General features: G+C 38.5%; 1 protein-coding gene across 2 annotated transcripts in view; it reads left to right on the forward strand.

The window, feature by feature from the left end:
- SUPT3H (SPT3 homolog, SAGA and STAGA complex component) overlaps window positions 1-27048 on the forward strand; it is a 389529-nt gene that overhangs the window by 351137 nt on the left and 11344 nt on the right. The window contains exon 12 of one of the 2 annotated variants that reach the window (XM_029243539.1): window positions 10958-11043. In XM_029243539.1, coding sequence (XP_029099372.1) covers window positions 10958-10999 — 42 coding nt within the window. In that variant the 3' untranslated portion in view covers window positions 11000-11043. Of the gene's footprint in view, window positions 1-10957; window positions 11099-27048 lie in introns of those variants that run through there. The other variant, XM_029243537.1, reaches the window with a different exon arrangement.

The following is a 27048-nucleotide window of genomic DNA, read 5'->3' on the forward strand; positions in this document are numbered from 1 at the left end:
GATAAATAAAATAGCAACTTCTTGGGGCTTCCCTGGTGGCACAGTGGCTGAGAGTCCGCCTGCCGATGCAGGGGACACGGGTTCGTGCCCCGGTCCGGGAAGATCCCACATGCCGCGGAGCGGCTGGGCCCGTGAGCCATGGCCGCTGAGCCTGCGCGTGCGGAGCCTGTGCTCCGCAACGGGAGAGTCCACAACAGTGAGAGGCCCGCGTACCGCAAAAAAAAAAAAATAATAGCAACTTCCTGCCTTCTGGAGAGCTTTGGGTCAAACAAGAAAAATGAGAGTTAACTGTTGTTATGCTAAACTGCCCCCCAAAAAATGGAGATTTTGATTACTAACTCCTGCCAGTTTGGCACTGTTTATACATATACTTATATGTGCTTGCAGCTTGGAACAATTCAGACATCTGTGTTGTTTACATTATAGGTAGCTGAAGAAAAGTTTAATATTATTGCCATTAAATTATTATTACCATAAATGTATTTAAGTGCATACAATATCATGGAAAGAATAGTTTAAACATAGAAATGGCACACTTTTAGTTAGACTCATGTAAAGTTGCTAAAAATGACATTCACAAAAAACTTTTCTCTAAAATGCAATGCTATTTGTATCAACCACATAATTATTTTTCTCAGCAACAACAAGAAATTAACACATCTGTCATATAATTTGATTGCAATGACTTGGGCAATTAGAAATGGTAATTTTTAATAATTAAATTTTAATTTAGAGATGTTTATATTCAGAATCCTGAAATAACTTATAAGAAGAATATGATACAGACTTAGAGAAAAACATGCATAAAATGACACGTTCCTCAAGATTTATAGGCTCCAGTTACTTGGAATAGAATGGGAGTTAATGCTATGTCTTTTTCCTATTCTACCAGCCAGAGAAGACCTCTTATTTAGAGGGCAGGGCTCCCTCCACTGTCTTAAATCAACGCTCTGCTGTCTGACAAACTGCCCTCCATGATTTTCACTGGATATTTATAACATGCGGAAGTACACAAAAAAGGAAAATGTTTAATGAAGAGCTTTGCATGTTACAATGCTATACATCATATGGTTCAATTTAGATTCTCTGAAATATCAGAGTTAGAATGAAATTATCAAAAAGGGGAAAGTCACATGGCATTGGTACAAACAAGATGTGCCTATTTGTATTTATGTTTGCTAATGAATTTCAGCCATGATCCCCACTTTGATTTTAAGAGTCTCAGACCACCATTCGGTTTTATTCATTGTAATTAAATCTCTTGCCCACACGCAGACACAAGGGCAGCAAGAAAAGGTTTTATCTTTTCAAAAGCTACTACGTAGCTTTGATATGAAGCTCCAGAGGTCCAAAGATTTATAGTATTAAAACAAAACAGTATGTCTCTCAGGGCACTGTCACCTCCTTCAGCAAATGGAGGAGCCGAGAGAGGGCTTGGACTCTGAATCCAGTGACCCCACAGAGGGCAGGGCTGAATTTGTGCTTACGGGAGCAGTGGAATTTGAGGCAACTTGGTGTAGTCTCTGATGTTGCTACCGAAAGAGAGGTAGAAAAAGGCCAGATAAAAGCACAGCTGGTTTCACGTAACTTGGGAGTGAGTTGGGGCAGAGAGGAGGGCTGATTCATCTGTCTTGTGGAACAGCATTTATACGTGAGATGCAGAGATGTACATACCTTCCCAACCCCAGCCAACCGAGTGTTCCAACAAATAGAACACTTAGGCTAACTTAATTAGTAAGGACTAGGGAAAGACTGTTGCTTTCGGTCACTCTCCAACCTCCCTCACGTTTTCCTTCCAGCAAAGCCAAGCCAGTAGCTGTAGAACCTCTGCCCTCTGTGCCCTCTTCATCCCTGTGGAGTGGAAAAGAGCTTTTGGGAAACCGCCAGGCCCTTGGTAACCAGGGCGGCTCCTGTGGCCCACAAATCATCCAAAATGCAGAGAGTCTACCCTACACTTAGTTAATTAGGAGTTAACGGTAGTTTGGGACAGGGTGAATGTATGCTCCAAATCTTTTCCTTGTCCTTCTTCTACTGGATTTAACCCAAATTCGCCAACTCCAGACAGACCTAGGCAGGCCACATTATTTGCTTGGCCCTAAATCAGGCACTGAGCACAGCTTTAGTAAGACTTCAGCATGAACAAATGGTACGTCGCTCCCTTGAAGGTTCTAAAGGTGCATACTTTTGCCACAGAACCTTTCAGCCAAGTTTATCTTAATTATTTTGCTATTTCATCCGTTTATCAAAATTATAATTTGGGGCACTCAGGGATATTAGGTGATTCTCTAAGGGAGAGCTAATCATATAGCAGAAGAGGCAGAAGTAGAACTAAAAGCTCATGATGGCTGCCTTGTTCTAACTACTCAGCTGTCCTGTTTTGGACATCATGAAGTCCCTCCCTTCACCCAGTCTCTTCACTTTTGTTCTGCTCCCAAGGGTACTTTATCTGGAAAAATGATTTTTTTCCCCTACATCTGTTTTCCCCATTAAGGTCAGAGAAGCTGAACACACAGCTTTGGGCAGAATGAGAACCATCCTGGGTTCTCTCCACATGACCATGGATGTGTCTCTCTTTCTCTCTGGGCAATGGTTTTTTCATCTGTTAAATTAGGAATTGGGCTAGAGGAGTTCACAAAGGTACTTTCCAATTCCGAAATTTTATTGTTCCTTGATTTTAGATGTAAGCAAAAGATTTGTTCAACTTGGTTTAGTAGGCTCAATTTCCAAATCCCTTTGTCATTATGGAATTAAACGTGGTGTGGCGGTCTGAAGGACCGTGCTGCCTAACAGCAGCATCCCAGCATCTGGGAAGGAGAAAAACAATGACTAGTGTACAGATGACCCATAAGTAAGAAATGTGAGAGGTAACAGGTAACCCGTCTGCTGTCTGCGTAAAAGGCACGGTCCAAAAACCTAATTTCTGTTTCTTCTGTATTAAATTAAATGCTAAGATTAGGATTCCATTATGAAATATTGTTCACTGTATAATCATGACAGACTCTGAGAGGGTTCCATTTATTGACCAAACCATGTTGGGATCCTGTTAATGGTGTACTCACCTATTCCACCACCATTCTCAGCCCTCACCTGCATCCAGGTGGTCACTGGGATTGCTTCTCAAACATTCCAAACTCAAACTCCACTCAGACCAATTGACTTTAAAGAAGTGAAGCCAGAGGATCTGTTATTTTTGTAAAGCGCCCCAAGTTATTTGGGTGCACAGTGTTTTTTATGATACACTATTCTTTAAATTAGTCTGGAAAATAAGCGCCAGTTGAGAGTGGCTCCAAACTGAAGATGACTTAGATTCAGGTCCCGTCTTTGCACTCTGAAGGATTGTGCCAGACTAATCTAGTTAATTTTAACTAACTTTAAGTGATCTTTAGCAAGAATTGAGTTTATGAGGACTAGGAGAATATGTATATCTATAGTAATCAGGATGGAAGAAATTAGGCCAGACTTCAGGGGGGGTTTTGTTTTCTTTTGTTTAATGTAAGACAGTGTGGTATAATAAAAAGAATACCAGCCCTGGGTTTTGAATCATAAATCTACTCATCACCCACTAGACATGTCACTTTAAAAAGGAGAATAACAAGACCTTTTTTTTTTTTTTTGCTAGTTGTGGTAAGGCTAAATTAGATATGGACATGAAAGTATTGTACTTCATAAACCATTTTTTTTAAATGGTAGTATTTTTTAATATTTGCCCCCCTGCTTTAAGAAATATACAGTCTCATGCCCTTTTAAGTGTTATTTGAAATTAAATATTATGATTAAAAGTAAAAGAGAAAACAAAAAGGCTTCCTTATTTTTTCTCTTTCCCACCCTTGAAAATGACCTCTCAATGCATTTTACTTGTGGTGGTTAAACCATTAGCATTAAATTGGAAGCTTTAGTGACTGCAGGGACTGTGTTACTTATCCTTGTGTCCTTTGCACCTCCAAGCACAAGTGGTAGTGCAAGCAAGCACCACCAAGCACCAAGCTGGAACTCTAAATAAAGAGTTGCTAAAATCCAATTTTGCAAATTTATAGGAATTCAGATAATAGAACCAAAATCTTCTGTCTTAGGCCTTTGAGGAATGAAGTATTTGTAAGTGAATTTGAGGCCTGCTATAATGAAATTTTCCCCCTTTTCTTCCAGCTTTATTGAGGGATAATTGAAATATAAAAGGTTTGGTTTATTTAAAATCTTCCGTTTTTAAAAAAATTTTTATTGGCGTATAGTTGATTTACAATGTGTTGTTAGTTTCAGGTGTACAGCAAAGTGGTTCAGTTATACATATACATATATCCACTCTTTTTTCTTTAAGATTCTTTTCCCATATAGGTCATTACAGAGTATTGAGTGTTACCTGTGCTATACAGCACGTTCTTATTAGTTATCTATTTTAGTAGTAGTGTGTATATGTGTGTGTATATGCCAGTCCCAGTCTCCCAATCTATCCCTCCCTCTGCTTATCCCCTGGTAACCATAAGTTTGTTTTCTACATCCATGACTCTGTTTCTGTTTTGTAAATAACCTCATTTGTGCCCTTTTCTTTTAGATTCCACGTATAAGCGATATCATATGATATTTGTCTTTCTGTGTCTGACTTACTTCACTCAGTATATAATCGCTAGGTCCATCCATGTTGCTGCAAATGGCATTATTTTCTTCTTTTTTCTGGCTGCGCAATCTTCCATTGTATATATGTACCACATCCTCTTTACCCATTCCTCTGTTGATGGGCATTTAGGTTGCTTCCATGTCCTGGCTATTGTAAATAGTGCTGCAATGAACACTGGGGTGCATGTATCTTTTTGAATCATGGTTTTCTCAGGGTATATGCCCAGGAGCAGGATTGCTGGGTCGTATAATAATTCTATTTTTAGTTTTTTAAGGAACCTCCATACTGTTCTCCATAGTGGCTGTACCAATGTACATTCCCACCAACAGTGTAGGAGGGTTCCCTTTTCTGCACGCCCTCTCCAGCATTTATTGTTTATAGATTTTTTTGGTGATGGTTATTCTGACCAGTGTGAGGTGATACCACATTGTAGTTTTATTTTGCATTTCTCTAATAATTATTGATGTTGAGCATCTTTTCATGTGCTTTTCGGCTATGTGCATGTCTTCTTTCGAGAAATGTCTATTTAGATCTTCCACCCATTTTTTGATCGGATTGTTTGGGGTTTTTTTTATATTGAGCTGCATGAGCTGTTTTGTATATTTTGGAGATTAATCCCTTGTCAGTTGTTTCATTTGCAAATATTTTCTCCCATTCTGAGGGTTGTCTTTTTGTTTTGTTCATGGTTTCCTTTGCTGTGCAAAAGCCTTTAAGTTTAATTAGGTCCCATTTGTTTATTTTTGTTTTTGTTTTCATTACTCTAAGAGGTGGATCAAAAAAGATCTTGCTGTGATTTATGTCAAAGAGTGTTCTGCCTATGTTTTCCTCTAAGAGTTTTATAGTGTCCAGCCTTACAATTAGGTCTTTAATCCATTTTGAATTTATTTTTGTGTATGGTGTTAGGGAGTCTTCTAATTTCATTCTTTTACGTGTAGCTGTCCAGTTTTCCCAGCACCACTTATTGAAGAGACTGTCTTTTCACCATTGTATATTCTTGCCTCCTTTGTCATAGGTTAGGTGACCATAGGTGCGTAAAATCTTCGTTTTTTCTTAATGTAGGCATTTATCACTATAAACTTGCCTCTTAGAACTGCTTTTGCTGCATGCATCCTTTTGTTTCATCTTGAAGAACTCCCATTAGCATTTCTTGTAAGGCAGGTCTAGTGGTGATACATTCCCTCAGCTTCTGTTTGTCTGGGAAAGTCTTTATCTCTACACAGGAACTACTTTCCTGGGTAAAGTGTTCTTGATTGGCAGGTCTTTTTCTTTGAACACTTTGAATATATCATCCCTTTCTCTCCTGGCCTGCAAGGTTTCTTCTGAGAAATCTGCTGATAACCTTATCTGGGTTTGCTTGTATGTGATGACTCTTTTTAAACTCTTGCTACTTTCAAAATTCTCTTTTTGTCAGTGATTTTTAAGAGTTTGACTATAATATGTCTCAGTGAATAGCTCTTTGGGCTAAATCTATATGGGAATTCCTGAGCTTCATGTTTCTGGATGGTCATATCTCTCCCCAGATATCAGAACTTATTTCTTCACGTGAGTTTTCTGACCCTTTCTCTCTCTTCTACTTCTAGGACTCCCATAAATCAAATACAGTCATCCCTCAGTATCTGTGAGGGATTAGTTCCAGGACCCGCCATGGATACCAAAATTTGCAGATGTTCAAGTCTCTTATATAAAATGACATAGTTTTTGCATGTTACCTCTGTAAATCCTCCCATATATTTTTTAAATCATCTCTAGTTTACATATAATAACTAATTCAATGTAAATGCTATGCAAATAGTTGTAAATACAATGTAAATGCTATGTAAATAGTTGCCGGCTCACAGCAAATTCAAGTTTTGCTTTTTGGAACTTTCTGGAATTTTTTTTCCAAGTATTTTTGGTTGGTTGAATCTGCAGATGTGGAATCAGTAGATACAGAGGGCTGACTGCATTATTTCACTTAATGGTGTCCCCTAATTTTACACAGACTTTTTTCACCCTTTTTTCATTCTTACTTCTTTTCTCCTCTTAATGGATAATATCAAGAAATCTGTCTTCAAGTTTGCACATTCTTTCTTCTGCTTGATTCTGTTTTTGAAGCTCTCTCTTGCATTTTAGTTCCAAAATTTTTGTTTAGTTCTTTTTTATGACTTCTGTCTCTTTGTTGAATTCCTCATTTTGTTCATGCATTGTTTTCTTGAGTTCATTGAGTTGTCTGTCAGTTCTCTTAATCTCACTGTGCTTTCTTAAAATAATTATTTTGAATTCTTTTTCAGGTAACTCACAGATATCCATTTCTTTATGGTTAGTTACTGGAAAATTATTGAGTTCCTTTGGTGGTGATATGTTCCCTTGCTTTTCCACGTTTCCAGTAGCTTTGCACATTTGAGGGAGCAGTCAACTCTTCCAGCCTTTTCAGACTGACTCTGGAGGGGAAAGACTTTCACCTGAAGGTGTCTGTGAGGGCTCTGGCAGGGTGGGGTTCAGCAGCTCTGATTCTGGGGAAAGCACCGTGGCATAATCTCTGTGCAGCTCCATCAGCTGAGGTCAACTTGGGCAAAGACTGCAGGGACCCAGACTGCAGAGGTCCTGCAAGTGGCAGTGACACCTAGGGCTGTTGGGGTCCTCGATGGCAGAGGCTGCTGCTGGGGTCTTTCTTTTTTTGCCTGTGAAAGGAAGTTCTAGCCAAGGGGATCCATTTTGGTACAAGGTTTAGTGAGCTGGCACTCAGTGGCAGTGGAGCCGGGGCTCTAGGATCAGGCGTGGAACTACCTTGGTCCTGGGGCACAGGTGCACTTGCAGTGATGGTAGTGCCAGTGTCTGAGGTGTCTGAGGTGCAGGCATGTGCATATCTTCCAAGGACCCAGGGTCTGAGTTCTTGGGGCTTACCACAGTGATTTGGACCCCAGGGTGGGGAGAACAGCAGTGGCGCAAGCTGGGGGGTGACAGGGTACAGTAGTGGCTTGAGCTCAGGGTGCAGCAACAGCACGTCCTGGGGATGGTGGGTCAAAGTCCTAACTCTGGCCCCATGGAACAGGGTGCAGAGCAGCAACAGCTCAGCCTCAGTGGTGCCAAAATTAGTCAGGAAATGTAGTAGTAAGAATAAAATACAGGTCTGAACTGAGGGGCGTGGTTTTATCTATAATTAAAGCCTTACTAATTAGGCTAATGGCATAAATAACACACATATATAATTATATTCAAACTGCAGGATATGTTTTATAGCATATTTATCTTCTTTTGCTTAAGATAAATATGAACCTTTTGCTTTTTAATGTTAATTTGCATTCCTTAAAATGTGTAATTTATGATGCACCATAAAAAAGCAGAAGTAAACCAGTTTGGGATTTAAATGTTTTCTCTAGCTTGTTCATTGCCCATATGATTTTTTTTAAGCCATATTTTTAAAGTACACCCTTACTTAGTTAATTTCCCCACCAGTGCCCAGTGCAGCAAGTAGAATCTATGTCTGTTTATCCAGGTAGATTGAGATTCCAGTAAAAGGTCATAATTTGGAACTGAATGAATAAAAGAATGTCAAAAATGGGGAGCTAGCTTGATACTCAATTAAAAAAAAAAGCCTAAGAACTACAATTGGTCCTTTAAAATATATATATGTATCATCTTTGCTGGTAACTTTGGGAGATGCTAAAATATCTGAGCTGTTCAATGCATGTACATAGGAGCCAACAGTAGTTGAGAACAGAGCTCTATTAAGTAAGAAGTAAAGCTTAAGTGGTATATAGCAGTAAGAGCTGGTTTGCGGGGGGCGAGGTCTGTGTTATTGATTAATTTATACTTTTCAGTAGTTGGGGAGGTCCTGGCTTTTGCTGGTCAAGGTCTGGGTTTTACTAACTGGGGTGTCTGTGAATCGTTCATAGGATCTGACAGTAGAGAGTGAGTTGGATACAGAATGTTTCATGAGAACGTGGCCTCTGGAAGGCCCTCACACCAAGCAATGTTTAAATTTAGTTTCAGCATTCGCAACACAAATAGGGAGAAATTCACAGTTGACACAAAGATGAGTTGTCTTCATCCATCTTCCTTTCAAGTTGCTTACTCTGGAAGGGATGCCAAATTTGGGACATTCCCATAATTACCCTACACAGACAGACAACATACATCCTTTATACATCAAAAGGAAAAAGCAGTGACTCAGGGTGGAGGACCCTAGGGGATTGGTTTGCTGAAATTGCTCTTCACTAATTACACATGCTCATTTGTTTCTTCTTTACTTTAGAATTAGAATTAGAAGAACTTATTCCAGAAATCTGGGTCAGCTCTAAACTTTGGTTTTCTCATTAAACTTGGCTACTTGAGTGTCTATGTTATTAAATAAGCCCCTCATCTTTTACTTGTTTGCAAACAATGGTAATCAGTTATCTGTGAAGGTGACTAGATTTTTGAAAAGTGACCTTTTCAATACTGGAGCAAACCATTTCATATCGTCCACCCTGGAGAGATTTAATGTGGTAATTTCTCAGGTGAGTTCAGCCAAGACTCAGTCTTCTCCCGAGCCAAGACTGCTTTTTCAAGGAAGGCTCACCTCAACCATTTACCTTTAAGAGGAACCCAGCTTTATTCCTAGGTCCATTTATCTCCATGTAAACCATTCCTTGTGCTTTCAATATTATGTTATGTTAAAGGTTGTCACTGTGGTTGTAAACTGTAAAATATCAAGGTTAAGACGCTGAAAGTATTACTTTGGCGTGAGCCTCCCGAAGGCGGCTGTGGTGGAAGGGGCTGTTTCAAGGCCTGAGGCTCCCCTGCCTGTAGTTGTGGGAAGACACCTTATCCGTTCCTGCAACTTATTTGTGGCTCTCCAAGGAGCTCACTTAACCACTGTTCTTCGGTGCACAATCTTAGGAGCTGGAGCTGGAATTTTCTAGCCTTTGTTAGAATGTTTGCTTCAATCTGAAAGTGCCCTGTGGCACAAAGAGTCCAATGGTGAGATGGAGCTCCCAGAGATCCCTGAGAAAGGAAACTTGGAATCTGCCACTGTTTTCTCATCCTTGATATGCTGATCTGGAGTGAACTGTGTAACAACCATAGTAAATCCTGTGTAAGCAGGAGATTTGAAGGGAAGGGTTTTGAAGTTAATTGAATTTTATGATTAACAGAAAGTTATCTGGAAAACCATTTTTGTTTCACCTCATATTGGTAGAAGTCTTTCTAAAAAGCTTGGGTCCACTTTCCTTTTTTTTTTTTTTTTTGTATAATTAAAAATAATCATGTTTTTAGAATAAAACTCTCAGCACCTTCATAACATTATCTTAACCATAAAAGCTTATTCTGTATTTCCTATAATATGGCTACTGAAGGTAAATTTATTGGACCGAAAGTTTACAGACTCCAGAACAGCCCAGAGTTACTAGCTTAAAGGAAAAAAAGATCCCTGATATGAGATTTTGTCATTTTTTCCATTTTTCTGAAAACAGATATAGAAAAATTCCACTTAATTGAGGGTTATGAATTCTCTGAACGTTGCTGTTCCTAGTTTAAATAATGAAAACTATGGTGGTGAAAAGGGGTATTTTATTCCTAAATCCCGGATTCTAATTCTGCGTCACTCTGGGTCTCATTGTGAGAATCAGGACGAGTCACAGAGGCCCTGTATGGCCCAACTCTTCCGACTCTGAAATGCAGAATATATCTCTTGGGGTGAGAAATCACGCCATTTTACTTTCTTTACTGGAATATATTGCATTATTGCAATTAGTATCTATTTTCCCATTTTTCTTTTATGGGAGTATTTTTATCCCATCATGAATATCCATTTATACATCTATATGTACATGAATGTATATAAAATTATGTAAGATTCAGGTTTTCTGTAATGTCTATTATGTACAGAACTCCTTAGAGATCACCATATTTGTGGCGGCGGGGGGGGGGGGGCTCTGTTAGTATCTGTTCCCATAGCTTTTCGCTGAGACTGTAAATTAGGCCTGGGAAGGATATAATGAGTCAGTAATTTACAGACTATTAAGAGACTTAGTTAGAAGTGATTCTTGGGCATGTCCAATAGAGAGCACATGTTTATAAAGGACAAACAGATTCAACACAACATGTCTTTGGCCTAACCAAGCCCAATCAATTAACAAAATGGGATGTCTTATTTTAGGTATCTCCCACTCCCCCAAAATAGAATCACTAACCACTTGTTAACCACACTGACTTTTTAACAAAGTGGCTGCTAGAGCTTTGCCACCAGAAATGTTCAGATTAAGCACCCTATTAGATTGCAGCCAGCAGAGTCTACAAAACAGGAAGAAAGTTCTGTTTGCTCTTTTGCTTCCTTTCCTGGTCTGACTTCATGTGATAATTCACTGCAGATTTCTTTTTCTTTGACAGAGTGCCTACCGCAGGAATGGGATGGCTTTTCTGGCCTGCTGATGTGACTGTGACTGAGACAACAGGAAAGGCAGTGTTATATTAAGGTGATTTCTGCTCCCCTCCTTGGGCAAAATAAAAGACAAGTTTACCTTCTCCGCATCCTTGGGAGTGGGTTGGTTTGTTGTGACTACCAACTGGCTGACTCCAGCCCTTTTCCAGGCCCCTCAACGCTTAGTCTTGTTTACTAGATGGGCCATTTAGCCAATTAATGGCAGGATGTTTGGGATGGTGTGTAAGTGGACAAGAATGCACATCACACAGTTTTGAGATTTTAATTTGGAATAGATTTACTGCTCTCAGCTCACATAACTTAAAAGCAGTGACTTTTTTTTTTCTCAGTGTTTAGTCTATGTTTTATTTGATGCATTTTGTAATCCAGGTTTAGGACAAAGGAAACAAAATTAAAAGAACAGTCAGTTTTCCCCTTGGACTGTCCCACCAACTCTACCTTCTGACATTTGATGTCTAGATCTACATGTATTTTACAGACAAATGTCCATCTTATAAACTCACACTAATCAAAGACCTAATTGGCCTGATGAACAGTCTGTTCCCATCTTCTCTTCCCTTCACCCCACGTGTAGTATATGTGTCATTTTCATGGCCTCCTCCCAACTTCCTGAGTATCTACCTATCGTGTGTTTTTCCCCTCGTAGACCCTCTTCCCCATCTTCATTTCTCTCCTTCCCCTGTCCCTCCGATCCCCAGGCCCAGCCCTCACACACACGCTGTACCCATTTAGAAGCAAAGCGGTTAGAATCAATGGATGGGGAGCCAAGTGATCTTCTTTCTCCCTCCAAAGCACTAACACCTAGACTGAAATGTGGGCTGGGCAGTTTCTTGCTGGTAGCAGCTGAGTTATCCTTCTGGCATCTGTACTTTCTCCAGTAAATGAGGAACTGTAACGAAGCGAACCAAAATATAGCAGTTACATACAGTTCTTGATTGAACTTGAATTGCAAAGAAGGAAGTTGTTTCTTTAATTCTTTAGGAGTTTTGTATAATTTTACTTTTATCATGGTTTCTACACGCACTGAGATAGCCTTTGTAAAGAATTAATAAAAACAGAAATGAGAAGCATGCAAGATTTTCCTCCTGTGACCAAATCATAGTGAGGCTCAGTTAATGTGATTGCGCCATATTATTCACATTTGTTAACCATCACTTACCTGTTCTATGTTAGTCCTTCTGGAAAAAATCTTCATGTCAAGAACGAAAAAATGCAGATATATAATATCAAAAAATTGCCAAAGGGTTTTGATGTTCCATCTGCGCTGGGTGAAATGTATGATTAAACTTTTCTTTTTATCATCATTCTTATTTTTCTTGGCATCCCTAATCATGGAAAATTACAAGCTTGCAGTAAACATCCTAACTTGTAAAACGACAGCATTTATTGTATTTGGTTTCTATGCCAGGCTTATGGACGTGTAAAATTTTCAGGAGCCGGTTTTTCACATCGAAATTCCTCCTCTCCCACATTATACATTTTAAAGTATGCACAAGGCAGAAAATATCGGGTTTAGATTTTTTTTCCCTTCATTTTATTCTACCTGATCTCCTTATAGTCCCAGAGAAGGAAGACTCAACGTACATTTCTCTCAGAAATATGACAGGTCTGTGTTTTTGTTGGTCTGGCGTATGTTTGTCTATCTTGAACAGTCTGACAGGTAATTATTTATAAAATCTGGTTTTGCCCAGTAAGTCCATATAATAACCTTTCACTTTTCATCATAAGCCAGTGAGCTGAATTTAGAATAGAACAAGGTCATCTATGTCTGTCCCGAACCAGCCTAGATGTCCCCGTAATGGCTCAATATTAATATTTGTAATTCTTTTTTTTTTCTTTTCTACACTTAGGTTCTTTTTCTGACTCTTTCCACAACACTAAATTTGAAGTGAAATAAAATTTCCTTAAGCAGTGCGTATAGGGGGAAAAAAAATTTATAAAGGGAAAGTTTCAGAAAATGTGACTTAAATAAATTTCTTTAAAGATTAAATTGTTATGTAGAATCATAAACTGTCAGAGTGGAAGATGGTCTTAAAGATCATTGGAAACAACCACTCATTTTACAGATGGAAAATGATGGCCTGGAGAGGGAAACTGACTTTACCAACGTCACTCAGCAATGCTGTGACAGACCAGAGACCAGACCATGGTCCCTAATTATCAGTCTATCTAGTCTTATACTCCACCATACTGGGTTTGCATTAGATATTACCAAGACACGTCAGGGTTTTATGGCATGTTTATCTTAGACAATAACCTAGATTTATTTTTTAAATGATTCTAATTATGGACACATCCTAAAGCATAAGCGTTATATTAAAATCTTCTTCAGAGGGACTGTGATGTTAATTAAATAATGTGTTATATGCCAGTTATACATCAATTTTAAAAAAGAGGTCTGTAAGCAGGGGAGAGAGGAATTAACATACTTTGAGCACCTACTTTGTGTCAGGAACCTTACCTTTGGTAGTTCATTTATCTTCCCAATGACTTTGTGATGTTGATGCTGGAACAATGAAAATAAAAACAAAAATAAACAAATGGGACCTAACTAAACTTAAAAGCTTTTGAAAGGCAAAGGAAACCATAAACAAAACAGAAATACAACCCACAGAATGGGAGAAAATGTTTGTAAACAAAGCAACCGACAAGGGATTAATCTCCAAAATATACAAACAGCTCTTGCAGCTCAATATAAAAAAAAAAAAACCAAATAACCTAATCAAAAAATGGACAGAAGATCTAAATAGACATTTCTCCAAAGAAGACATACAGATGGGCAAAAAGCAAGTGAAAAGATGCTCAACATCAATAATTGTTAGAGAAATGCAAATCAAAACTACAATCACCTCACACCGGTCAGAATGGCCATCATCAAAAAGTCTATGAACAATAAATGCTAGAGGGGGTATGGAGAAAAGGGAACCCTCCTACATTGTTGGTGGGAATGTAAATTGGTACAACCACTATGGAGAACAGTATGGAGGTTCCTTAAAAAACTAAAAGTAGGGACCTCCCTGGAGGTCCAGTGGTTAAGACTCCACACTGCCAATGCAGGGGGTGCAGTTTTGATCCTTGGTCGGGGAGCTAAGATCCCACCAAAAAATCAAAAAAATTTTAAAAATTAAAAGTAGAGCTATCATATGATCCAGCAATCCCACTCCAGGGCATATATCTGGAGAAAACCATACTTCAAAAAGATACATGCAACCCCAGTGTTCATTGCAGCACTATTTATAATAGCCAAGACATGGAAGCAACCTAAATGCCCATCGATACATGAATGGATAAAGAAGATGTGGTACTTATATACCACATAAAAATATATGGACTATTACTCAGCCATAAAAAACAATGAAATAATGCCATTTGAGGCAACATGGATGGACCTAGAGATTATCACACTAAGTGAAGTCAAAGACCAATATTATATGATATCACTTATATATGGAATCTAAAAAATGATACAAAGGGACCTATTTACAAAACAGAACAGACTCGCAGGCTTAGAAAACAAACTTATGGTTACCAAAGGGGAAAGCTGGGCGAGGGGTGCTAAATTAGGAGGATGGGATTAACATACACACATTACTATATATAAAATCAACGAGGACCTACGGCATAGCACAGGGAACTCTACCCAATACTCTGTGATAACCTATATGGGAAAAGAATCTGAAAGAGAATAGGTATATGTGTACGTATAACTAAATCACTTTGCTGTACACCTGAAACTAACACAACATTGTAAATCAACTATACTTCAATATAAAATTAAAATTTTAAATAAACAAAACAAAAATAAACAAAAAGTCAGGCTTAATTGTAAATCAAATGTGAATGCACAAAATAGTTTCTATTTCTGTAGGCCTGTGTTTGGGAGATGGAATTTGAAAATAAATAAGTAAATAAATAACTTCTCTTATGGGAAATTGGCACTGCCTTATAGACTTGAAGATAAAGGAAACAGAAATATATTTCTCCCTTCACCTGAATTTGGAAATGCAATTTTCTAAACATGCCATTTTGAGGATATGTCATTAACCTTCTGCCTTCACATATTGCAATAGTTGAGATTCAAAAATAATGTTCCAGTTTTAGAACCAAGAGTTGTTATTTAAAAACCATCAGAAGCACAAATATTTTTTAATGGTGTATATACTTCCTGTATCCCGGGAGGAGTCTTCATTTATTACTGCATGTTCTTTGTTCCTATAAAATAATAAACAATCCACGTTTAATGCTTTTACCACGTAGAAGACAAATAAACATAACTTGTGATTCTTGGTCTGAAAGAAAACAATTTTACTTGCCTATAAATTATAAAGTTTAATTTTATGAAAAAAATTTTGTATAGTTCCCAAATCAGGTATTTCTTTCCAGTTCATATAACCCCTTATGTAAAACTGAGTCACTACAGAGAAAGTATTTCCTCATCTGCCCTCCTGGAATTTAGATAGAACCTTCCCAAGTTGCATTTAAAATTCTACCATCAACCATGTATACATCTCATAAAATATTTTATAGTCTCCTGTATGCTCTGGCTGAACATTTCATAGTACATAAACACTTCTGCAAATAATATAAGGGCATCAAGTTGAATATGTCATAGCAGTGGCAGCCACATAAAGCTGATTCTCCCTCGATTTATTTTCTTACTTTTATCTTCTTATTTGAAATGCAAGGTGAAACTTTCTGTGCTCTTCTTGTACAGTTGGTTGGGGGCAGGGAAGGGGGGCAGACCAGGGGACTCCAGCAGTTTCAGTGGGGTTGTGTTCATTAAAGCAAAGGCTCTCTGCAGAGGGCATCAAGCCAAGCTTAAACAGCAAAACCATGCCTGCAGAAATTGGATGTAAATGTGATGGTTAAATAAGGGCCAGATGCCTTTAAAAACTCAAATATTAAAAAGTCATATCTCTTAAAGTAAGTTTCTAGTGTCGTGACTAGGATAGTGATACTATAGCACTTTAGAAAAAGAAGAAGAAGAAGAAGAAACAAAGAAAGAGACTTACATTTGTCTTCTGGAAGAAAATATCAAATATTCAGCCTGTCATAAGTCATGGGAATTTTGGCAATTGAAGCATATTTTAAAACAATCAATTCCTACAAAGTCATGAGAAACCCAGATACAGTATTTCATTGTTGGAAACCACTGTAACTCTGTATACAGTATTATATTCATGTTCCCTTTTCTGCTCATCACCACCACTCATTCACTCTTCCCTTTTATTCAAAGGAAGATAAAAATAGAAAAAGGTATAGGAAAAATCAAGAAGCAAGAGGATTACTTATATAATATACTTATATATTATACAAGAGGATTACTTATATAATATAACTGTAACTTATAACTGTTTAAGTAACAATTTACTTGCTATCAAAAATGATTTATTGTATCAGTATTTTAATAATAAGTTTTACATAATAATTGTAGGACACCGTGTGCCACCCTTTATACTAAGCACTTTGTGTGGCTATCTCATTAAATCCTCACAACCCCACTATGAGACATGCATGGTCATTCTCCCTGTTGCCCAGAGGTGACAGAACGCAAATTTAAGAACAGAAGCTTCACTGCCTTATGCAGAAGTGCCCAAGATGGCGCTAGCATTTGTACCCAGCACTTTGACCCCAGAGCTCGTGCTCTTAACCACAGTTGTGCAGCACAGATTGTACTAAAGAGTTCTGATAACATATTAAAGAGAATTGCTGCCCTGAACCTAGAAGCACTTCTCTACTAAAACAACTTGATTACAAGAAAATTTCATTTTAACTTAACATTCCTTCCCTAAGGCCAAGTATTATGTATATAATAGAATATCATGTAATGTATAATAGACTATAATTATATAGAATGATGCCAAGTCCTCTGTAATATCTTAAACCTTAAGATAAATACATATGATCAATGCACATACTGAGAATCCCTGTACAACTTATGAGAAAAACTTCCTCAAAAATCCATGTGTACAAAGCCTCTCCTTTGTGGAGACCAGATTTCTCCAGAAGGCTCTTATTACATAGGCTACTATTTTATGCTTTCATACAAGGTATTTATCTCATGTTATAAAGTAATCCCCAACTTGTGTACATGTGTTTGCAGTGGCAGATACAGAAGTACGTATGGCAACCCCTTGCGACTTTCTACAAATGTCCCTTTTAGATGTTTGCTTGTTAGTTGTGACATAGTCATTGTTTCTTCTAGCCCAGGATGTGTGTGTGTGCTTGGTGGGAGTGGTGGACAGAGAAAGGAAGAAAGTGGAAAGAAAGTTGCTGAAAACAATTTGAATTAGAAATGATGGTTTTCATAATTCAAAAAGACACATGCACCCCAGTGTTCATTGCAGCACTGTTTACAATAGCCAGGACATGAAAGCAACCTAAATGCCCATCGACAGACAAATGGATAAAGAAGATGTGGTACATATATACGATGGAATATTACTCAGCCATAAAAAGGAACGAAACTGGGTCATTTGTAGAGTCGTGGATGGACCTAGAGACTTTCATACGGAGTGAAGTAAGTCAGAAAGAGAAAAACAAGTATCGTGTAGAAAAATGGTACAGATGAACCAGTTTGCAAGGCAGAAATAGAGACACAGATGTAGAGGACAAACGTATGGACACCAAGGGGGGAGGGGAGGTGGGATAAATTGGAAGATTGGGATTGACATATATCCACTAATATGTATGAAATAGATAACTAATGAGAACCTGCTGTATAGCACAGGGGACTCTACTTCACTTTGCTGTACAGTAGAAACTAACACAACATTGTAAAACAACTATACCCCAATAAAAAGAAAGAAAGAAAGAAAGAAATGATGGTTTTCCTCCCTCATCAGTGATTAGCAGCTTCTTTAATTCAACCCTAGGTCTGTTCTGCCTCAGAACAAGTCGCTTTCTGATTTTTGTTTGTTAAGATGCCAACTAGCAGTACTGCAGCCTGTTGTACTACGTACCTGTAGCTTTCTCCTCTGAATGGCATTGATTTACTTCTTCCAATCACTTTACTTGGGAAAAGTGAATCACTCCTTCCAGACCTGTATGTGCCAATCCATCGAGCAGTCTCTAAGCAGCAGTGGCTCCTGCACATTGGCCAGCCACACTTCCATAGGTTTGGCCTGGGAGGAAACAGCGAGCCCAGATGGTGCAGGAAGCTTGTGACTTACAGGGCAGCCTAAGCAAGATGAGCATGGTGTCAACTTTCCATGGTCCTAGTCCCGAAGGAGTATACCAAATCTAGGGTCCAGATGACAGAAGACCAGAGTGATGGGTCGCTGTGTCATGGAGGCACCAACTCTAAACCACAGCCAAGCAGTTTTCCAGCTTTCATCCATACCTAAAAGGAGGTCGAAGTGGAAAATCCCGTGTCTCTCCAGAACCAGGGAGGCAATGATCCTTGTGGCAGCTCCTCCCAAGACTGGCTGTCTTGCTGCATCCCTCGGATGATCACAGAGTGAAGTGGAACCTTGCCTACGTGATCCAGATGGAGACATGCAAGGTCACTTAGGGTGCCTTTCCCCTGCAATATACAGAGTCATGTGTCTCTGTGAACCATACGAAAAATCCATCTGCCTCTTCCTCCCTAGGTTTTCAAGGTGCTCTCCTTCTCTAGCTCTTTTCCATAAAGCTTCCTGCCTATCAGGGCAGAGTGCCTTCTGCATCCTCTGAATTTTTATGCCCCTGTTGGTCTCTGTACTTCCTATTTTCTGTCCCTAATCATCTCTCCGTGTGCTTTGTAGCCTGCCTCAAGAAATTAAGAATTTCTTGAGGGCAAGTCTTAAATCTGTACCTCTTTGTAATCGCCACATGCACATGTTAGGTGTTCAATTTTTTGGTTGTTTAACAAACATGAGCACAAAATTCTTTTTCTTTCTGGTTTTTTTTTTTTTTTGGTTAAGTCTTTGTTTAATCTCATTGATGCTTGTTTGACTTATTTGGCTGCAAATCTCAAGAACTATAGATGATCACAGCCTTTTTCTTAAAGACAATAATACAGTGTCTCAGAGAAAGCAATTCAAAGCAGGCCATGAGTCAGATTTCTTGTGGCCTTTATGAGTAGGTCACTCTGACTACAGTCTTATTTGAAGGGGTTAATGACCTCAGGGAGGGAGGTAACCTTAGTCACATTGGTACACTACTAAAGACCTGAGAACCTTTGTGTCCTACTTGAATCTATACAAACTTGAAAAAGACTTAGAGACATACTCCATTTTTGTTTATAGCAGCATCTTTGAAAACCTGCTAGACCTCCCACTAGTTTACTTTAAAGACAACAAGCTATTTTAGGATGGGATTTCCCTAAAGGTAATGGAAATAACATGTTCACTGAACTTAGAACAAATATGAAGATCTATTTAGACTGAAAATAATGAGATTTTGTGAACCGGAAGCAACAGTTTTTCACCCAACAGTAGCTTGCAGCTAAAACGTCTGCTTTCTTTATCTCTGTTCATTCGTTCAAAAAAATTTTTCTTAGCACCTATGAAAGCCAAACAATCAACATGGTGTTGACAGTTCCCGAACAGTGAAGCAGGGACCTAGGGGGAACCGTAGAGTTCCATAAAAGGGCTCAAGAAGCCACCTACATTAAATCATCTATAGATTAAATATGTTACATGTTTTGCCCATATGGGTGCCACCCTAAATATTTACATACGTGCCATTGTAATTTATAAAATACAAACATAAATTTATTTAAAAATGACACTGAAATCCTTGTAGCTTTTTGACATTACTTTTTTTTTTTTCATTCAAGAGGTAGCAAAAGTACAAGTTATAGAATGCATGAGTCAGGGAATTTGTTAAGGTTAAAAAGTGATTCTCAAGCTCAAAAAAAAAGAGATACCTAATGTCTTCTGTGCTTTTACAGTAACTGCCATTGTCTCCGCAGCCCTTCAGTGGTGAGTAAGTTGTGCCCTCTGAAGGTTTTAAGCTTCTTTAGCTTAAATTTAAGGGTATTTTTTTTCTTTTGACATTAAGTATCACCCGAACTTTTTTCATATGTCTTATTTTGGGGAAAATTTATGATCTTTTTAACATTAGGAAGTTTTGCTTTTCCTGACATTTTATTGCTTTGCATATTTGAAACATTTCAATCCCAGACAATAAATATTATGTGATTATTATTTTCATATGGATAGGCTATTTCCTCCTGTTTTTTCTAACCCCCTTTCCTAGCTAATACTCAAAAATTTATTAAACTATTCCATTCAGCTTTTTCAGAATCATGTATAATGAAAATTGAAAGAGGGGCAGGTTTGAGAGAGGAGAGTTAGTAGTAGTTGAAAATAAATTGAAGTGTGTAGTTTTCTTTCAGTTGGATTTCTAATATTTCTTGTTTGGTTGAAATGAAGATTATATTTATTCTGTAAATCATTTTTATAAATTGACATAACCAGTTATCACATTAAGTGGTACCTTTTTATATCGTTATTATGGAAGCTAAATGGGTCTCAGCAAAGTGGACAGATGTTAGCTGAGCACACCATGAGAACTCGGTTTTAAAAGCACCCACCTTTAAAAGCTCTCCTCGTGGCTCCCTCACCTGCATCAATTCTTTTCTCAAGTACCTGTTCTTCAATAAGGCCTTCTCTAACCCCCCTTTTAAATATTGATGCCCCAGCCTCTGCCTTACATACAATATCCTGCTTCCTTGTTTTCGTTTTTATCACTAACACTTCCGTACCATTTCTTAGACTTATTTATTTTGTTTATTATCTCCTTCCTCTAGAATGAATAGACTGTCTGAGATTCAGGATTATGGTCTGTTTTGTCCACTGTTGTGTCCCCAGCACTTAGAGCAGGGCCTGACACTAGCGCATGCTCCGTCAGTATTTTCCAACATAAATGAATGATTGATCAGTCCTTACTTCTGCAAATTCTGGCAACATTTATACCCATATCATTGTTCTCTGGTTCTTCTCCAGACTTTAACTGTTTCTTCTCACTTCTGTCCTGGCTTGTTGTCTGACTCCATGCCTCAACTATTTTGCTTTCCCTTGACTTTCCAAAGTCCTCTGAATTTCTTCAACTGTGTTCTTCAACATAACTCTTTTTTTACATTTTAGTACTTCCAAATTCACAATACATCTTCAACAGAATAAGAAATTTGGCCACCACAAGCAAGAGTTATTATGATGTACTTGGTTTTTCATTCACATTATTTCAAAGTTTTTGATATATTTCACTACTTATTAAATATTTTGCACAACTCCAAGTTAGCAATTTTTTTTGGCCCCGCCACGTGGCTTGCAGGATCTTAGCTCCCCAACCAGAGATCAAACCTAGGCCCCAACCGTGAAAGAGCCGAGTCCTAACCACTGGACCACCAGGGAATTCCTGGGTTAGCAGTTTTTTAAGTGCATTTATTTATTACCTCTTACGTTGCAGTCGTTTTTTTTTAGCCACAGCACATATATTTATTTCTTTTTAAAAAATTAGCTCAATGTGGTATAGTTTACATATAGTAATAACCCCTTTTTAGATGTGTGGTTCAATTCAGTGACTTCTAACAAATAAGCACAGTTGTGTAACTGCCACCATAATCAAGATACATGAATGCCAGAAAGTTCTCTCATGTTCCTTTGTAATTGATCTGCCACTGATCACTAACCCCTGGCAACCACTGGTCTGATTTCTGTCTCTGTAACTTTACCTCTTCCAGAATATCACATAAAATGGAATAATTCTATATAAATTTAGATGTAAAGTTTTTGTGCCTTCTTTCACTGAGTGTAATGCTTTTGAGATTCATCCATGTGGTTGGGTGTATCAGTAGTTCATTTCCTTTTCTTGCTGAGTAATATTCCTTGGTGTGGATGCACCACAGTTTATCTGTTCATTATTAAGTGTACCTTTTGATTGTTTCTGGCTATTAAGAATAAAGCTTCTATGAACATGGGTGGACAGAGCTTTGTGTAGATTTATGTATTCACTGGTAATGGGTAAACACTTAGGATTGGGATCACTGAGTCATATGGTAAGTGAATATTTAATTTTATAAGAAACAGACAGTGTTTTCCCAAAGTGCCGTACCATTTGGCACTGCCATCAGAAATATGAGATTTCTAGTTGCTCCGTATCTTTGCCAGCATTTGGTATGATCTATTCTGTTGTTTGTTTTGTCTTGTTTTAATTTTAGCCATCCTGATAAGCAAATAGTTGTATCTCACTGGGGCTTTACTTGCTTTTCTCTGGTGACCAATGATGCTAAGCACTTGCATGTATTGGTTTACCATCCATATATTTTCTTTGTTGGTTCAAATCTTTTGTCTATTTTAAGAAATCGGTTGTTTGTCTTCTTATTACAATATAAGAGTTCTTCATGTATTCTAGATACAGAAATGTGTTTTTCACATATTTTCTCTGAGTCTGGGGCTTGACTTTTCTTAAAGAGTCTTTGGAAGAGCTGAAGGTTTTAATTTTGAAGAAGTTTGATTTATCAATTTTTATTCTTTTATGGATCATACTTTTTTGTGTCTTATCTGAGAAATCTTGATCTAACCCAAGCTCACAAAGGTTTTCTCCAATGTTTTCTTCTTGATACTTTAAATTTCAAGTTTTACTTTTAGGTATTTGATTTATTTTGAGTTTACTTTTGTATATGGTGCAAAGTAAGGTTTAAGATCCCCTTTTTTTTCTTCCCCTGCACATGGATGTCTGTTCCAACACCATTTTTTTGAAGATTATTCTTTCCTCATTGAATTACCTTGACACCTTTGTCTAAAACCAATTGACCATATATGTGTGGGTCCATTTTGGATTCTGTTTTGTTCCATTGATCTATATGCTCATCCTTAGACAGCACCTCACTGTCTTGATTACTAAGTCATAAAATCAGGTCTTATGAATCCTTCAGCTTTTCATTTTCAAAATCTTTTTTTATTCTAGGTTCTTTGATTTTCCATATTTCTACAAAACACTTGCTAGGATTTTGACTGGAATTGCTTTGAATCTATAGCTCAATTTAGGGAGAATTGATACCTTAACTGTTTTAGACCTTCTAATCAATGAATGTGGAATAGCTTTTCATTTACTTAGGTCTTTTCTGATTTCCTTCATCAATGTTTTATAGTTTTCAGAATGTAAATCCAGTACATATTTTATTAGATTTATCCATAGATACTTCAATTTCTGGTTCATTGCTAATATATAGAGATAAAATCAATATTTGTATATGAACCTTTTTGCCTGTAACCTTGCTGATCTCACTTACTAGCTATAATAGTTCTCAGGGATTTTTGTTTTGTTTTCTTTTTGTGTATTCTTTGGAATTTTCTACATAGATGATTGTTATTTGCAAATAAAGACAGTTTTTTCTTCTTTCTTTCTAATCTGTATACTTCTTATTTCTTCTTCTTGCCTTATTGCAGCGACTAGCATCTCCAGTACACTATTGAGCAGTCATGGTGAAAACAGACATCCTTGCCTTTTTCCTGAATTTATGGGGAAAACATTCAGTCTTTCATCATTAAATTAGCTGCAAGATTTTCTTAGATGCTCTTTATCATATTGAGGGAAGTTCCTTTCTTTTTTTTTTTTTAATAAGTTTACTTATTTATTTATTTTTGGCTGCGTTGGGTCTTCATTGCCGCACACAGGCTTTTTCTAGTTGCGCAAGCGGGGGCTACTCTTCATTGTGGTGCGCAGGCTTCTCATTGCACTGGCTTCTCGTTGCGGGGCATGGGCTCTAGGCATGCAGGCTTCAGTAGTTGTGGCACGTGAGCTTCAGTAGTGGTGGCTCACAGGCTCTAGAGCGCAGGCTCAGTAGTTGTGGTGCACAGGCTTAGTTGCTCCACGGCATGTGGGATCTTCCCAGACCAGGGCTCAAACCTGTGTCCCCTGCACTGGCAAGCAGATTCTTAACCACTGTGCCACCAGGGAAGTTCCTTTCTATTCTTAGTTTGCTGAGTGTTTTTATAATGAATGGATGTTGAATTTTATCAAATGGTTTTTCTGCATCCTTGGAGATGATAATATAGTTTCTCTTTTTTTGGTGGTACATTGCATTGATTGATTTTTTTATTTAATTATAAATGACAACATTATATTAGTTTCAGGTATACAACATAGTTATTTGATATTTATTTACATTACAAAATGATCATTGGGATGCATTATTTCTTTGAATTAGCATTTTCGTTTCCTTCAGATATATCTGATTTATCTTTTTTGGAGTTTATAGAATTTCTTGAATCTGAGGCTCGATGTCTTTCATCAATTTTTTTTAACATTCTCAGCCACTATTCTTCAAATATTCTTCTAGGATTTTAATTACATGTATGTCAGACTTTTCACCATGCGCAAGATGTCTCCTATGCTCTTTTTGAAATTTCCCATCTCTTTTTCTCTCTTCTTTATTAATCTGGATATTTTCTACTGACTGACCCATCTTTATTAGTCTTCTCTTTTGCTGCATCCAAAATTCTATTAAGCCCATCTAGTGAACTCTTAATTTCAGGGTTTGGTTTTTTTTTTCAGTTATGCAATCACCATTTGATTCTTTTTTTTTTTTAATTTATTTATTTATTTTAGCTACGTTGGGTCTTCATTGCTGCACACGGGCTTTCTCTAGTTGTGGCAAGCTGGGGCTACTCTTCTCGTTGCGGCACACGGCCTTCTCATTGAGGTGGCTTCTCCAGTGGAGCACAGGCCACCGGGGAAGTCCCCATTTGATTCTTTTTTAAAAATGTTATTTTAAAGTCCCTTTCTGATTACCCCAGTGTCTGAGTTGCTTATAGACCTGCTTTTGTACTCTGGGATTTTTTCCTCTTAGTTTTCAATCACTTTGTTCTGTATCCCACTATGCCTAGGATTTTTTCTGCTGAATACCAGACCTTGTATGTGAAAAAATGTAGAAGCTCTGGATGATGATTTCTTCCAGAGAGGATTTAATTTTCTGGCAAGCGGACAGGGATGTAGTCAGATCAAGGTTGATCTTTTTCTACTTTGCCCGTATTCATAGAAGGTATACCTAGGGTCTCAGCTGAGAGCCTGTGGTGTTTTCCAGACCCTTCAACCTTGGTGAGCACTGAAATCCAGCCCCTGACCCATAAGATGGATGAAATTTCTGCTCACCTCATTCACCTCCCAGCCTCTACTCTTACCCCATACATGTGCAGCTTTGGAGTTGACGTATATTTCAAGGAGAAATTTCATGTAGGATTATAGGCTCACTTCTCCGCAGTTACCTCCTGTCTGAGATTGTGGTCCCTCATTACCTCTGTACCTCAGCCCCAAGCTCCAACCTCTGCCTCTCCAGCCCGGTGAGACTGCTGCAAGCCCTAGACCACTGCTCCCCATGCAGCTTCTCTTACTCTCACATTTAATTGGCAAATTCCCTGAAGGAAAAAATGAACTTTCCTCTTCTTCAATTTCTAGTGCCTCAAACCCTGACTGCCTTGGCTTTTTACTGATGCCTCAAATAAAGTGTGCTTACCAAAGATGTCCACATTCACATCCCTAGAACCTGTGAAGATGTCACATAACAAAAGGGAATTAAAGTTGCAAGACTGGAATTAAGGTTGCTGATCAACTGATAATCAAGGGAGATTATCCTAGGTGATCCAGGTAGGCCCAATCTAATCACATGAGCTCTTAAAAACAGAAGAGGGAGGCAGAAAAGTGGGGAAGATAGTGTGACATCAGAAGGACTTGACACTGCTGGCTTTGAAGATGGAGTAAGGGTGTCATGAGCCAGTGAATGTGGTGGGCTCTAAAATGGCTCTTGTAGCCAGTAAGCAAACCGGGACTTTGGTCCTACAGCCAAGAACTGAAAACTCCCGACAATCTGAGCAGGAAGTGGTTCTCTCCTACAACCTCCAGAAAGTAACATACCTACCAACACCTTGATTTTAGTCCACGAGACCCATAGCAGACTTCTGACCTATAGAACTGTAAGGTGATGCATTTGTGTTTAAGCCGCTAAATGTGTGGTAATTTGTAACAGCAGCATAGAAAACTATTACACAATTGTTTTGCATTTTGTCCAGCTTTTCTAATTGTTCTCAGGTCAACGATTAGTCTCGATGTATCAGTCAGAGTACAGTCAGAGTCAGAACCACTGTGCTTATGGGATAAAGGTTTTATTATAGGAATCAGATCTTCCAGAGCTGTGGGAGGATTTGGGAAAGTGAAACCCTAGGAAGGAAGTTGGAGGATCAGAGAAAAAGTCCACAACCCATCAATTTGGGAAGCAAAGCACAACCACCTGACAAAGTAGTTGCAAAGTGACAGCTCACAGGAAGGTCTGTAGGAAGCCATGCTTCTGTAGAGCTGCTCCCTCTGAGGGTCTACCACCAAGTGTCTGGTAGTGAGCTTGGAGCCTTTGTTGGGAAATAGGATCCTCAGTCAGGAGGAAGAGCTGGATGGAGAGTGGAGGAAAGGGAGGATAAGCTAGAACCACCAGCACTTCTGTGGCAGTAACTGCATCTAACCAGTGAACTTCAAAGGTTAATAACTGCTTCACTGCCATCTTCCAAATCTTGCATAAACTTCTCTTTTGGCCAACTCTACTCAGAACCATATAGGGAAGGGAATTCTGGAAATGTAGTTTCAGTTTCACCAAGTTGACACAGTACCAAATAGTCTACCCTTTGTCAACTTGGTATCCATACACCATACACTTTTTTTTCTTTCTTTCTTTCTTTTTTGCGGTACGCGGGCCTCTCACTGTTGTGGCCTCTCCCGTTGCGGAGCACAGGCTCCAGACGCGCAGGCTCAGCGGCCATGGCTCACGGGCCCAGCCGCTCCGCGGCACGTGGGATCCTCCCGGACCGGGTCACGAACCCGTGTCCCCTGCATCGGCAGGCAGACTCTCAACCACTGCGCCACCAGGGAAGCCCTACACCATACACTTTTAACCGTACTATTAAATCCTCCAAATAAAGACAATAGCAAAATGCTTCCCCCTAGCATGACGCATGCTAACCCTCTCCTCCAAAGAGGATATGAATACCTTTGTGGTCTTCCTCCTGAAAATCTATAAACTCAGTCTAATCATGAGAAAAGCATCGAACAAATCTCAGTTGAGGGA

Source organism: Monodon monoceros, unplaced genomic scaffold, assembly GCF_005190385.1.
Source record: "Monodon monoceros isolate NGI ecotype Baffin Bay Population unplaced genomic scaffold, NGI_Narwhal_1 Super_Scaffold_3, whole genome shotgun sequence".
In the NCBI taxonomy this organism is placed as follows: Eukaryota; Metazoa; Chordata; class Mammalia; order Artiodactyla; family Monodontidae; genus Monodon; species Monodon monoceros.